Source organism: Mytilus edulis, chromosome 8 (assembly GCF_963676685.1).
Source record: "Mytilus edulis chromosome 8, xbMytEdul2.2, whole genome shotgun sequence".
In the NCBI taxonomy this organism is placed as follows: domain Eukaryota; kingdom Metazoa; phylum Mollusca; class Bivalvia; order Mytilida; family Mytilidae; genus Mytilus; species Mytilus edulis.
The window spans coordinates 23,877,970-23,890,901 of NC_092351.1; the positions used below are offsets into that span (position 1 = coordinate 23,877,970).

At 31.1% G+C, this 12,932-nt stretch overlaps 1 protein-coding gene across 50 annotated transcripts in view; it reads left to right on the top strand.

The window, feature by feature from the left end:
• LOC139485133 (probable phosphorylase b kinase regulatory subunit alpha) overlaps positions 1–12,572 on the top strand; it is a 68,786-nt gene extending 56,214 nt beyond the window's left edge. For 27 of the 50 annotated variants that reach the window (XM_071269312.1, XM_071269324.1, XM_071269310.1 and 24 more), the window contains 6 exons: positions 720–818; positions 7,885–7,988; positions 9,428–9,586; positions 10,167–10,220; positions 11,002–11,202; positions 11,535–12,572. In XM_071269312.1, coding sequence (XP_071125413.1) covers positions 720–818; positions 7,885–7,988; positions 9,428–9,586; positions 10,167–10,220; positions 11,002–11,202; positions 11,535–11,711 — 794 coding nt within the window. In that variant the 3' untranslated portion in view covers positions 11,712–12,572. Of the gene's footprint in view, positions 1–719; positions 819–2,834; positions 2,850–7,884; positions 7,989–8,452; positions 8,524–9,427; positions 9,587–10,166; positions 10,221–11,001; positions 11,203–11,534 lie in introns of all 50 variants that reach the window. The other 23 variants (XM_071269292.1, XM_071269288.1, XM_071269289.1 and 20 more) reach the window with 3 other exon arrangements.
• Positions 12,573–12,932: the final 360 nt, after the last annotated feature.

The following is a 12,932-nucleotide window of genomic DNA, read 5'->3' on the forward strand; positions in this document are numbered from 1 at the left end:
AACAAACTAAAACTGAGGGAAATGCATTAAATATAAGAGAAGAACAACGACACAACATTCAAATGTAACACACATAGCAATGACTAAGCATTAGACAAAATCCGATGAGGATAATCAATATAACATCAAAATACATGAATTTGGGATAGAAATATACCGTGACACATCTTATAGTAATGTGAATTCACACTCAAATATAGGAGAAAACAAACGACACAACGGAAACACAACGTAAAAATGTTACACACACAGTGGGGCATTATGTTTTTTGGTCTGTGCATCTGTTTGTCTGTCTGTCCCGCTTCATGTTAAAGTTTATGGTTAAAGTAGTTTTTGATGAAGTTGAAGTCCAATCAACCTGAAACTTTGTACACATGTTCCCTATAATATGAGCTTTCTAATTTTACAGTCCACTGAACATAGAAAATGATAGTACAGGTGGCGCATCCCTATAATTTTTACACATTCTTGGTCGTATATTGTATTTTAATGCTTTTAGGTATGGTTATTGATGTTCAGTTTAATAGTAAATGCAACATGTTTAATCCACCATTTTCTACATAATAAAATGTCTGTACCTAGTCAGGAAAATAAAAGTTGATATCCTTCATTTGATGTGTTTGAGCTTTTGATTTTGCCATATGATTACATTACTTTCAGTTTTGAATTTTCTTCAGTGTTAGGTATCTTTGTTATTTTACTTTTAATGTACCTTGTAGGAGATGAAGCCTCAGACCATCTACTTAATTTGAGTCCATTTGAGATGAAAACATTACTCCATCATATACTAAGTGGAAAAGAGTTTGTAATCAAAGCAGGTAAGATTTAATGTTTTAATATCTCTTGAATAATCACTTGTCGTAAAGATGATGGTATAAGTACAGATCTACTTATCATTTAAACCACACGAAAACTATTATTTATTCAACTTTTCATACAAACATTGTAAAAAAACGACATTTCTTAATGCATCTTCATTTTTGTTGAGCCTTTAACTTTAGTCGAAAAAAAACAGACATAGCCATTCTACATTCTGTTGGAGGTGTCCGCGTCCACAAATATTCACTCTGTGGTTAAAGTTTTTGAAATATTAATAACTTTAATAACGTTCCTGGATTTCTACCAAACTTGGACAGAAGCTTGTTTATGATCATAAGATAGTATCCAGAAGTAAATTTGTTAAAAAAAACAACATTTTTTCTGTATTTTACTTATGAATGGACTTAGTTTTTTTTGCCAGCTAACATTGCATTCACTTTGTGGTTCAAGTTTTAAAAATTTGAATAACTTTCTTAAACTATACTGGATTTGTACCAAACTATGACAGAAGCTTGTTATGATCAGAAGCTAAAATTTAGAAGGAAATTTTGTAAAAATAAAATTCCTGCTTTTCCCTATTTTACTTATAAATGGACTTAGTTTTTATTCCCTATTTTACTTGTAAATGGACTTAGTTTTTATTCCAGTTAACATTACATACAATCTGCAATTAAAGTTTAAAAAACATTTATTAGATTAATAAACCATCCTGGAGTTTATCCAAATTTTGACAGAAGCTTCTTACAATCAAAAGATAGTATCTAGAGGAAAATGTTTAATAATTTTTTCCCCATAGACAACAGCAAAAGTAGGCGAGACACAGGGTTCAGTTTTTATTATATATGATTTTCAGACCTGATAAGCAGTCACTTCTGGTTTAATTATACATGTACTCCTCTCATATCATACTTAAACTTAAGTTTTACGCATCCAAATTTTATGAAACTCAAATGCAATGCTAATTAGAACCAAAACTAGCTGACAGTTCAAATTTGTGTTTTAAGTCATTTACTGTTCTAGAAACATGCCCCTTTTTAAGTTAGAAAATTACAAAGCTGGAGCAGGGACATTCATGTCTACAGACACATCCTTCTTCTGTTGTAATTGTCTTGATGACTGATTATTATCATCATAATGTATTATCATATAAATGATATTTTTTTGACATCCACAATTTTTCAGCACCTTCAGGTAAAAATTTGAATATCATTTTAATTTTTATATTTTTACAGTTAAGGGTCAAAAGTGTTTCATCATTTGAAAACTCCACAATATGTTTCATATACAAGCATATAAATAATGATTTCTCAGTAATGATATATACTAATATTTACTTGTAACTATCAAAACACTTAACACATTTATGTGTTGCATAAATAAAATTCATCAAAATGGGACGTGAATTATGTTTTTTACATTGTTTCAAAAATTATGTTTTTATAAGAAATATAGAGGGGAATTTCCGAGTGGTGATACACTTTTTACCTAAGACTGTAGTTGCTTTTTTAATTTAGGGTTCATTCTGTTTTCAGTATTTAAATTTTTATAAACTAAATTTTCAGGGTTTGTTCCCATTGATGATTTATACATTTTTTTAAAAGATATGATTCAAATGAGATATTGGATGTTTGTTAATGAGACAATAACAAGGTAGCTATACAAATATCCATATATATTTTGATCTAGATGTCAACATGGAGTTTTTAACAACAAAAAAAATATAAATGTCTTGTACAATATGTCTAGCCCTCAATTGCCAGAAGTCAAGATAAATAGTGAATAAAATCAAGATCTGTCATCTTACACAAAATTTTTGAAATGATAAAAAAATAGTAAGTTCTAATTAATTTCAAGCACTGACAATGTTCCTGACTAGACGGACATTGTGCAAAATTAAATTAGTTTCTTTGTAATCAACAGTTTTTGTGTACTTTCCCTCAAGATTATCAAATTTCAACTTGTGATTTATTTCTTAAATTTTTCTTGATTTTATTTTATCAATAATTTTTCATTAGTACATGATGATTGGCGTAAGTAAATATAATTTGCAGTACACACACACACACACACATACATCACATTTGATATGTTACAAAATATTGAAACACAAACTGTATTAACAAATCAGTGTGTTTATCAGATGTAAAAAAATGCCATACAAATATGTTGGTGTAAAATGACTTTCCCTGAATGTTTTATCCCAAAATATTACTAACTCTCCCTAATCATTAATCAATATCACGCAGGCGTAATATATATATATACAAGTAAAAGTTCATCACCTTTCTCCACATCCTATAGAACAATATTTTCATTGCCTTTCAATAAAAAAAATCTGAATTCCTATTGTTTAAAACCAGTATTTTGACTGTTGTTGCTGGAAGTAGTATTTCAAGGCTGAAAAATTAACTTCATTATGATCTATAATTGGATGATACTACTAGTAGGGGGGTTTTAACAATCTTGAATACCCAATTGGATGATGAACTTTCACAGATGTACTTAAACTGCTGGTAAACTAATGTCACAGAAATAATGGAAAATAAAATTGCAGTTGCTATTTCTAAAAGTGTAAACACTTTAACACAAGTAACTGTGGGAAGTTTTTGCTTTTTAACATGAATTAAACTTAAAGGTAATTGTTTAGACTTTAATGCCAAAATATATACGCTTAAAGATTCTATGATAATTAGGAAAAAAAATCATGAGTTATTTCCCTTGCAAAGTAACTGTTGTGGTTTACCGGTAATAAGCTTGTGATCTGTGTGAGACTGTTTTACAAGCATTTACTACATCATCAATCAATTTAAGAACAGACTTTTAAATTGTGTCAGTTAGCAAGCTATTATATTTATCAATATTTAATGGACTTCTTGTGTAGGGGACTGGTTGACCAATCTGTTTACATTAGCTACAGCTCACATGGGTTAATCTCTCGCCAGTCTGCTATAAACTATTTGGTGAAGGTTCTATACCCTACATAGCATAGGCCATAAACAAGTATTTTAATGATTAGATGCTCAATATTGCATTTTACATAACCATGTTCAGTGATTTACCACATCTTCTTTTTTATATACTCTAGGCAATTATGTTCCTCCAACTGAGGTCAGATAAATTGTATAAATTTAGCAAAATCAAGTGATACACCTGTAAAATATGCAGGGAGAATTTTTTGTGCTAATTTTGCAGATTTACATTCCATAAGAATTATCTGACATTAAGACTTTTTAATTTGCTCAACAACAGTTTATTGTTTGTGTGATCCTTATGCATTAAAAGTAATGTAAGCATGGGGTGATTTTCTGTTTTTAGCTTACACAGGTGTGTTGCTGATTTCATTCTGTTAATTGCATTGATTCCTTATAAACTTGACATCAGACTATTGCATACTGAGAAATAATGCAAATTTAAATGTAATGGTATATGCACCTAAACATATCTTATCATTGATTCAGTTTCTTAGTTTTTGCTAATAAATTGTATTAGTCCACCCTATTTCTTCGCTGCTATAAGTATCCTTTGAAAAATAAAGTTTATTGTCCACAATTTGATTAAATCAAATGTTTGTTTTTTGGTTTTTACTTAGTATGAACATGGAAGTATTATATTGACAGGAACTCCAACGAAAATTTAGCTCATTCGCACCCCACTGATTTCTTTAGGAAAATAAAAGGTTCCGACTCAGTATGTCAAGTATGTGATAACTCCTTTGTGGGGTATCTGTGATGCCGCCCTCGCGTGTGTAGTTTACAGAAACTGATCTTATCACGTGATCTGTTATCGAGGGTCTAATCTATACCTACCAATGTAAATAAACACGGAAACTCCCGTGGCTAATTGCGAATCGCTACATGAATAACCACACCTGTTTCTATTCAATAATTAAAGACTACAGTTGAAACAATCTTAAAAATCGGTCCATATTTAACAGAATGACAAAAGAAAAATAACTGTATTTGGAAAGAAGGTAAGATTATTTTTAGTTTTGTCTTATATGTTTTTATCACTAGAACTAGGAAATCGGGAAATATCGGATTATGCAGATTACATGACTCTGAAGTAGAGTGTTTGCAGAAAATAATTTGATGTCCGTGTAGTGTGCCTGATGGCGCCTGATAACTCAAATTTTAAGTTAAAGATTGTAAATTTTAATCGAGTGTAACACAAGTATTAATAGTTTTCTCGATCGTAAAATGTAGCTTAACATATTTATAGAAATTGTTTTAAGCACTAAGAGGTGGATAATTATACGCCCGTGATTGTCTCTCCATTAGTATGTATCAAATTAAAACACAGATTACATGTACACCGTCTTTTTTTAAAAATTCAACCTGGTCCGAGATTGCTCTGGCGTCTGACGGATTTGTTTTGGGAAATTTATAAAATTTTCTTTTTCTTGAAATGAATGAAACATTTGACACCGGACTTTCAGTAAACAATTCAACAAGTGATTTGTTAGCAGTAAACCTCAATTATACATGCAGATTACAACTATTTGTTTCCTTACACAAGACATTTATTATAATTCAATATAAAAATAAGAAGATATGATTGCCAATAAGACTACTCTCCACCAGAGATCAAATGAAACAGAAGTTTTCAACTATAGGTCACCTTACAGCCTTAAACATATTTTAGCAAATCCATTTCATGTATGAAAAAAATTCTATTGGCCTGATTATGCACAAAAAAAAACAAACAGAGAAACAAATAAGCGAATATAAAGAATATAAGCAATAAAACTCTTCAATTTCTTCTCCGATAATTTTTTCAAATTCTTCATCATCAAAATCGTGCATGTCCATATTGATTAGTGAAATATTTGTAAATGTTGAGTTTATTAACATAGAAAACCTAAAAACTATAAATTGTCAACTGTCAAATATTGCCATGGTCGTTAAATGTCATATCCTTGACATTTATGTATACATCCGGTTACTTCGGTAAATTCCGTAATTACGAGTATCCCGAAAACGTCGTTGAACCTATGCATCGATACAACTAATTGAAAGATGTCAAATTAATTAACAGATACTTAACGATTTTGCGGCATCGCACTATAAACGTTTGAAGTCGGTTTGTTGGAGTTCCTGTCAATATAATACTTCCATGGTATGAAGTAGAGGTAAAGTATGTGGTAGTATAGAAGCCAAACAAAAAGCTGATTTTAATCAGATTTTCATTACATAAATATTTTATAAGTTTGAATAATTGTGTTGTTTGGTTCCTGTCTCATTGTCATTTGTCCTGGTATCTATGATGAGTTTATTTACAACCACTGGGTGGATGCCACTGCTGGTGGAGATATATTTCTTGAAGGGTATCACCAGCCCAGTAGTCAGCACTTCTGTGTTGACTTGAGTTATCATTGATAGGTTCATAATTATAAATTAACTGTAAACAAAACTTTGAATTTTTGAAATACTAAGGCTTTTCTACCTCAGGAATAAATTACCTAAGCTGTATTAGGTAAAACATTTTATGAATTTTTGGTCCTCAATGCTCTTCAACTTCGTACTTTATTTGGCCTTTTTAACATTTTTTGTTTTAGCGTCACTGATGGGTCATTATTAGATGAAACGCGCGTTTTAATCCTGGTATCTATGATGAGTTTATTTGCCCAACAATCTGTTCAACTCAGCTTATATGATAAGATGAAGAATGTTGTCCAGATGTGTGTGCATCAATATCTGTTTCCATACATAATCTTTTTAGCCATTTGGAATGTCTTATTTTAAACATATTTATTTATAGTGGATTGGGAAACAAGTTTTGCAACTTATATTAATCCCTTTCCACTTTGCGGGTGCGAGTGCTGCCTTGTAGCGGCATTAGCCTACTCTTTTTCGAAATCTACAAGGGTGTCTTTAACGTGCAAGAGATATGGCTCTCTCTTAACACGGGTCAGCCATTTATCGTCCCCTTCCGACGGACTATCATCGTTTCCTCAAGACCATACTCGCAGATGGTGTCAAGGGAGAGCCGAAAATTGAGTTCCTGAAATTTTCATCCCAAACGGGAATCGAACCAGGAACCTTTGTGTTAGTAGTCCGATGCACTAACCACTACACCACGGCTCTATATGGAATGTCTTGTCCAAACTTTGCATGATAATGCCTCATAGAAAAGGAAGACTCCTATTGATTTTGTTGTCAAATCAACACAATTATTTGTTTTCTGATGCGATCTTTTGAATTATATGTTCAATGATTTTAAAACTTAATTCTATAATTTTTCATGGACTCCTTTAATTTTTGGGGTTCATTATGTGAATAGGTCAAACTTCAATGTTACAGCAGCTTTGAAGGCTGAAGTTTTGACAAAAATTGGGTTTCAATAATCCATATGTTAACTTTTGAATCCTAAAGTCAATTTGTTTAATTTTGTTACAAATTTGATTTGGTAATATCACATGAGAAAACAAACAGTACTTTTGGTGTTGCGGTCCAAGGTCAAGGTTTAAAGCAGGTGGATAAAAGGTTTGCTGTTGTAGGACCTCAGGTAATAGCTACTCAAGGTAACCAGGGGAATAAAATGCTTGCTGTTGTAGTACCTCAGGTAATAGGTACTCTAGGTAACCAGGGGAATTTGTCATCTATTACAGCAACAAATCCATAAAGATGCACCTTGGCTTTTGCACACATGGTGCTTCTGTAATTTTCATATTTATTTTATTAAAGTTAAAATTTCTCAGTATACAATATTTTTTACCCTGCTTATACTTTCATACTATACAAAATGATGTGGGTATTTGATATTTTTATATGAATTTACAATATGTAGAATACGTGTTCTACTGAAGTTCAAATTTTAAAATATGGCTAAACACATAAACAGTAATATTTCAATTAAAAATTGGGCATAAGACCGTCAGTTTTTGATGATGCATATCTACTTTAACTGGGACAAGAAGTTTGTTTATCTGCTGCTTGAGTTGATATGCTTTGTGTTGAGTACAAAAGTTGTTCTGCTTAATAATAATTACTTAAATCGCAGAAAGAGTGTTTGATTGTGGAATGCATTGCATATTTAACCTTGTTTTGCATGTGTTTTTATTTTTAGTGCATTCTGAACATGAAGATGAAAGTTGTTTACGTGTTAAATCAAAGAAAAGTCAAGAGGAGGCTAACCAATTCGCCAGACTTAGTAAATCACCACAAAAGAAGGTTCTATCACTTTTATAAACTTTTGTTATTTTCTATAATATTGAAATGTTCTAACAATTCAATTTGGAATACTTGTAGCACCTTTTGAGAAATTAACATGTAAATATACAAATTTAAAAGACAAAACATTGCAAAAATTTGGGAACATTCAAGGTCATTAATGATACGGTACCTTGAAATGAAAAGAAATTGTATTTTTAACTTTAGCCTAAAATAATTAACTGCAGAAGATAAGTTCAACTTGTTTTGTGAGAGGGATGCATATTTTTCCTCAATTATTTAATGCTAAAATTGTTGATCGTTGGAACATTTCAACCATAACTTGTCTCTTGGTGAATAAGCATATTTTATTTGTTGGTGTGTTGGTGATAGGCATGTGGAGTTTTATTGTCTTCCAAGTTTTTGCTTTTCAATGATGGAATGTTAGTCTTCTTCACTTACATATTTCTGTTTCTCTGACAAAGGTGATAGCAAGTTCTTCTCTATTGGTGAGAGTATTGTGAGGGAAGATACAGTAAGAAAATTAACAAGTGATGTAAGTCAATCGTTCATTATCATGTCTTTGTCTAGAAATCCATCTGTTCAGTGGCAAATATTTCATGCATATTCTGGAATAAGAATAAGTTAACAGTAGTTATCACATTGGTGGGTGGTTTTATTCAACACTCAGCATGATTGAAAAAAAAGTAGCTTGAATTTTAAATTAAATTGTCTATTGCATAAAATTGATATTTTCTTCCAAAGCCTATTCATTATAATATCATATTCTTAGTATAATATCATATTCTTAGTATAATATCATATTCTTAGTATAATATCATATTCTTAGTAGCCTTGTTTGCACAAGCACCACCAGTATTGTCCTTCTTATTACAGATTATTCCTTTAAAGACTGAAAAATGAAGGAAGAAAATAATCCTCTTTTTGTTTGCTCAAGAGACTCAATATTTCTCTGACTGTTGATATTTAAATATTTTTATTTTTACTCGCTATTAAAAATCACTTATTGAAAGTTGGAAATATAACAGTCTCAGTGGAGATATATGATATAAATGCAATCTAAACTGAAGGATAATTAATATATCTTATATGATCTGAGAAAGGATTGATTGGTTGGTGTTTAACACAACTTATTGTCTTTTTTGTGTGTGGAGGAAGCCAGGGTGCCCAGAGAGAATAACAGACCTTCACTAGGATCTGAGAAGGAAAAGCTAATTCTCTCTACATATCTGGCATCATCAAATCTTTACAAAAATAATTGCATAGAATTTTTTAACATACAAAAGTATCTTTATCATGGCAATGAATTATATTTATCATTAAGATTTAAGGGTGTTGAACTGAGGTAAGTTACCGGTAGGAGAAGTTGGTGTTAGATTGTTGTAATAGAAAGGAGGTAATTTGTTGTTATTCATGACATGCTTATGTTATTTTATCAGATGTTAGATCTAGCTTTGAGTCAGCCTGAGACTGAAGAGGAAGATATTGCAATGGAAACAGATAGACAGGGACAATGGTTAAGGAGGAGACGGTTAGATGGGGCATTAAACAGGGTACCAGAAGGATTTTATCCTAGGGTCTGGAAAGTTTTATCAATGGTAAGTTTTAAGGAGGATATATTACTATCGGGCATTAAATGGCCAGGGTACTAGAAGGATTCTATCCTAGGGTCTGGAAAGTTTTATCAATGGTAAGTTTTAAGGAGATATATTACTATTGGGCATTAAATGGCCGGGGTACTAGAAGGATTCTATCCTAGGGTCTGGAAAGTTTTATCAATGGTAAATTTTAAGGAGGATATATTACTATTGGGCATTAAATGGCCAGGTTACTAGAAGGATTATATCCTAGAGTCTGGAAAGTTTTATCAATGGTAGATTCTAAAGTTATACCCCTTTTCAAAAGGAAAAATTGTTTAAATATTTGTTTCTGTTCTCTCACTTGAGTTTGCCTATTACTAAATGTTATGAAACTTATAAACAATGCTTATAACCACAAAACTCAGGTCAAATACAAAATTTTGGCAGTGTTTTGTTTACAGTTCCTGAGTTATGTTGTCCCTTTATAATTTTATGTGCAAACAGGGGCATCATCTGTGTTCCATGGACACATTCCCCTCTTATTTAAGTTTTATATTAGTAAAGCAAAATTTTTTATGACATACATTTTCTATTACAGTGTTCAGGATTGTCAATAGAAGGAAAGTTTTTACCAAACAGTTTAACAAGAGAGGTATGTTCTTTTGTTGATACAGTTAAAACTAAATTTGAATAGATGTTTTACTATTAACAAAAATGGGACAGGATCCATATTCTCTTTCGAGAATTCAAATTGGGAAATCATTGTTTGTATGTAACTCTGCCTGAAATTACAATTATTAAACTTGCAATATTGTTGATTGTTCAATAAATGCAATAATAAATACACACACAAATGTCTGAGCTTACAAAACCAAACTGTATAGATGCAATAATCAGGATAAAAGAAAATGAGACAGAAATCCAATTACAAGACATAAAATACTAGTATATGGGTACAATGGGATGGAGATCCTTAATGAATATGGTGTCTACATCTCTATTGAATTTCCAGAATGGTCCAAATTCATTGCAAAAAATAGTGTGTTGGTTATGCCAGCTTGTTCATCACATTTTGTTTAAATCTTTCTGCAAGCAAATTTTGCAAAATCTTACAAATAACAATGAACTTGGTATATATTTTGTTCATTGCCAAGGTTTAACCAAATTAGGTTAGCAGCACAATTTATTTAGTTGTATATTTTGTTCTGTTGATTGATGATCATTCCTTGGGTACCAAAATTTTAGGATTTCACTTAAATTTAAAAGTGTTCAATAAAGTTCATATTTCCTAAAAGTTTGCATGAAGACTTTGGCAAAGTCATGAACTTAATTACTGTTATTGGCAAAAATACACCTTTTCATCAAAACATGAAAATTGAAACCCTTAAAAATAAATTCCTAGTAATTCTGAAATATTCCTATGTACTTAACAGATGACTCCAGGAGAGTTTAAGTTTGCCTTGAGAGTAGAGACAGTACTTAACACTATACCACAGCCAGAGTATAGACAGCTAATGGTGGAAGCTCTCATAGTTCTTACAATGGTGTCAGAGAATGAGTGGTCTGTTAAAATGGATGAAATACATGTAGATAAATTAGTTCATGAAGCTAATGCATTGTTTATTAAAGATCAGGTAAATTAGAAGTTTATGCTCCATAATGTCGGTGAAGTTCTGTTTATATTAGCCTTGCTATCTTTCTAAGCAATGTTAGTACATATATGATTTCTTCAGTGACACAATTAAACATAGATAAGACTTTTCAACAAATTCTAAAACAGTATTCATGATTTTCAAGAGAGAGCATCAGGGATAAGACTATCTGTCAAATACTTTATTTCATTGCAGACCTGTAGATGTAAAAAAAAAATCATGTTCATGAAACGCTGTATCAAGATCTAATTTCTTGACCTGTCATTGGGCCAAAATGTTGTAAATTAATGCTTTTATTTATTTACTACTTGTAGGATATACCAAAGGAAAGTGTGAAACAGTGTGAAGGTCCAACAGGGATCTGTTTACATTTCTATGACAGCGCTCCTAGTGGTAGATTTGGAACAATGTCTTATTTGTGCCGAGCCTTAGCCAACATTCTCCACATACCAGCAGATCATGAAGGCAATGTGGAATGCAATCTCAGTTAAAATCCATGTTCAGTGATACTGATAACCAAAGATCTGAAACAATCCTATCTTTTCAGCATTCTGTTGGCAGGATTCATGATATCTTGCTAATTTTAATATTTAATTGTATTCTGTGTTTTCTAAATGGCTGATATTTTGTTAATTTTATTCTGTAAATAACAAAGATGCATAACTTGCATATACATGTATTTGTGGTGATCTTCGGTCTTGAAGATAACTTACAAGAGCTTCTGCTTTTGCAATGTGATAGTGAATATTGCAAATCATGGTGAAAGTGCAAGGAAACCTCATGAATAATTTTGTCTTCTAAGATAAGATGGTGCTTTCCATCTTTTGTAGGTCAATGGCAAAAAATGGATGTAAATATAATGCTTGCTCTTTTTTAATATTTTAGGCAATTGTTTTTTTATAGCGATATAATGAAAATGACTCCAGTAGTAATTAGTACATGACTGCAAGGAAATTTTAAACACAAACTTTGTGCTGACATCTGATTTTAATATTTCAAATCTTTTTTTATGTTTGGTCTTTTTTTGTGAATGTCACCCAAGTAAAATACATTTTGCCTTGAAACAGAGAATGACCTAGATAGAATTTAAAAAAAAATGACATATTTTCAGTTATCATAGTTACAATGAGGTGATTTGCATAATATTTAAAATGAAATTATGGAAAAATTGACAATGATCAAAATTATTGTTCCTTATTTAAATATTTGTGTCTGGAATGTTTTTCTGTACTTGAAATATTTACTGTTATTTGCTGTGTGGTTTTTACACAACCATAAATCATTATACATATATACTTTGTATTCTTGTAATCATGTTACAAATGTCATAATTAAAACATTTAAATGGTTAATCATGTTCTATATTGAATGCCTTTCTTTGGTGAGTTTGGACTTAAATTGTCGGCTTTAAGTTTTTGGTCATAAATTTATTATGGTTTTTGCATCAATATTATGTTTTGGTGCCAATCTACATTTGAAGGCCACTTTTTTGTCGCGAAGTTGATGGGCTGATGATTGTTTTATATCCATTCTTTCTACATTCAAATGAACAAAAGTTTTATGCTCTTTTGAATAACTGATAAATGACTTAGATTCTTAGCCATCACTTTGGGTCAATTACTAACACTTCTGGCTTTCAGATAAAGTTTAAACAAATTACACCTAGCTGACAAAAATGATTTCTGAGTGTAGTAAAAGCTAGTATTTTTTAT